Source organism: Cetorhinus maximus, unplaced genomic scaffold (genome assembly GCF_964194155.1).
Source record: "Cetorhinus maximus unplaced genomic scaffold, sCetMax3.hap1.1 HAP1_SCAFFOLD_2281, whole genome shotgun sequence".
Taxonomy (NCBI): Eukaryota; Metazoa; Chordata; class Chondrichthyes; order Lamniformes; family Cetorhinidae; genus Cetorhinus; species Cetorhinus maximus.
Window position 1 is genome coordinate 17,501 of NW_027598220.1, and position 2,500 is coordinate 20,000.

The 2,500-nt window shown below is 60.8% G+C and overlaps 1 protein-coding gene across 1 annotated transcript in view; it reads right to left on the reverse strand.

Moving 5' to 3' along the window:
* LOC144677181 (kremen protein 2-like) overlaps nt 1–2,500 on the reverse strand; it is a gene marked incomplete at its 3' end in the record, with an annotated part of 26,406 nt that overhangs the window by 1,076 nt on the left and 22,830 nt on the right. Inside the window, exons 3-4 of the mRNA XM_078537371.1 lie at nt 2,035–2,126; nt 754–878 (exon numbers count right to left, since the gene is read on the reverse strand). Coding sequence (XP_078393497.1) covers nt 754–878; nt 2,035–2,126 — 217 coding nt within the window. The remainder of the gene's footprint in view (nt 1–753; nt 879–2,034; nt 2,127–2,500) is intronic.

Here is a 2,500-nt window from a genome sequence, read left to right on the forward strand (position 1 = left end):
ACGATCCCAGGAATGAAAGGCTTAACATATGAGGAAGGTTTGAGGACTCTGGGTCTACACTCGATGGAGTTTAGAAGGATGAGGAGGGGGGGGATCTGATTGAAACTTACAGAATACTGAAAGGCCTGGATAGAGTGGGACGTGGGGGAAGATGTTTCCATTAGTAGGAGAGACTAGGACCCGAGGGCACAGCCTCAGAGTCAAGGGAAGACCTTTTAGGACAGAGATGAGGGAGAAACTTCTTTAGCCAGAGAGTGGTGAATCTATGGAATTCATTGCCACAGAAGGCTGTGGGAGGCCAGGTCATTGAGTGTATTTAAGACCGAGATAGATAGGTTCTTGATTGGTAAGGGGATCAAAGGTTACGGGGAGAAGGCGGGAGAATGGGGGTTGAGAAACTTATCAGCCACGATTGAATGGCGGAGCAGACTCGATGGGCCGAATGGCCTAACTTCTGCTCCTATGTCTTATGGTCTAATGGGGTTGAGAAACTCATGGCGGAGCAGACTCGATGGGCCGAATGGCCTAACTTCTGCTCCTATGTCTTATGGTCTTATGTTTTGACAGGACGTCAGGTGGAGCCTCAGTTACCCCAGGCCGCCAGCGAACACCCCAGGCTGGACTAAGGTGCCCACATGCGGGCATACGCGCAGAGGCACAGACGCGGGCGCACAGATATGCAAACACCCATGCCCGCCGACCCCAGCGCCCCCCACCTCTCCCCGACCCCGATCACTCCGGTAAGCCCCTCACCTTATAGCTCTTCCTACGGCAGAAGTGGATGCAGACTTGGACGGTGAGCTTGGTGGAAGTCCCGCTGCTGCCGCCCAGCGCGGGCGGGTTCCCGGAGTCCGAGAAGCAGCCAAGGTAACCGGGCACTGTCAGGGGGTGAGAGGGTGAATGAGTGGTCAGAGACAGGGCTGGCGAGAGCTCGGGAGGGGGGGAATCGCAACGATCGGCGGGGGGGGGAAACGGGAGAGGTTGGGAGGTATGGGGTCAACCGTGGCGGGTCCAAAGGGCGGGTGTGCCGGGAGGTGGGAGCGAGCGGGCGGGCGTGCGCTAGACCCCGAAAGGCTGTGCCGCGACCGGCGGCGGTCCCACGCAGCACCGCACTGTCGGAGGGTCAGCGCTGAGGGAGCGCCGCACTGTCGGAGGGTCAGTGCTGAGGGAGCGCCGCACTGTTGGAGGGTCAGTGCTGAGGGAAAGCCGCACTGTCGGAGGGTCAGCGCTGAGAGGGAGCGCCGCATTGTCGGAGGGTCAGTGCTGAGGGAGCGCCGCACTGTCGGAGGGTCAGTGCTGAGGGAGCGCCGCACTGTCGGAGGGTCAGTGCTGAGGGAGCGCCGCACTGTCGGAGGGTCAGTGCTGAGGGAGCGCCGCACTGTCGGAGGGTCAGTGCTGAGGGAGCGCCGCACTGTCGGAGGGTCAGTGCTGAGGGAGCGCCGCACTGTCGGAGGGTCAGTGCTGAGGGAGCGCCGCACTGTCGGAGGGTCAGTGCTGAGGGAGCGCCGCACTGTTGGAGGGTCAGCGCTGAGGGAGCGCCGCACTGTCGGAGGGTCAGCGCTGAGGGAGCGCCGCACTGTCGGAGGGTCGGTGCTGAGGGAGCGCCGCACTGTCGGAGGGTCGGTGCTGAGGGAGCGCCGCACTGTCGGAGGGTCGGTGCTGAGGGAGCGCCGCACTGTCGGAGGGTCGGTGCTGAGGGAGCGCCGCACTGTCGGAGGGTCAGTGCTGAGGGAGCGCCCGCACTGTCGGAGGGTCAGTGCTGAGGGAGCGCCGCACTGTCGGAGGGTCAGTGCTGAGGGAGCGCCGCACTGTCGGAGGGTCAGTGCTGAGGGAGCGCCGCACTGTCGGAGGGTCAGTACTGAGGGAGCGCCGCACTGTCGGAGGGTCAGTGCTGAGGGAGCGCCGCACTGTCGGAGGGTCAGTGCTGAGGGAGCGCCGCACTGTCGGAGGGTCAGTGCTGAGGGAGCGCCGCACTGTCGGAGGGTCAGTGCTGAGGGAGCGCCGCACTGTCGGAGGGTCAGTGCTGATACTCACTGCTGCAGCTTGGAATATTACAGTACTTCCAGTAAACACCTTCCTCATTCTCCGAAACATAACACCACGGCTGCACATCACCATCCGGGTTACTGCAAAACAAGGAAGGAATTAATGAAGGCGCTGTCTTAAGAATGGCGGTCCCAGTGGCTGTGGGAATACAGGAGCGGGACAGTGACGAGAGTTTGAATTTATTCAGCTCGGTTAATTGAGTAAAACGCCTCCCACAGGCTTCACAGGAGAGATTATGAAACCAAATTTGTCCCCAAGCCACATAAGGAGATATTAGGGACAGGCGACCAAAAACTCAGTCAAAGAGTTTGGTTCGAAGGAGTGTCTTAAAGGAGGAGAGAGAGAGAGAGAGAGACGGAGAGGTTTAGGGAGGGAATTCCAAATCTTAGGCCCCCACTCCCCAAGGCAGCTGAAGGCCCAGCCGCCAATGGCGGAGCGATGGGAATCGGGGGAT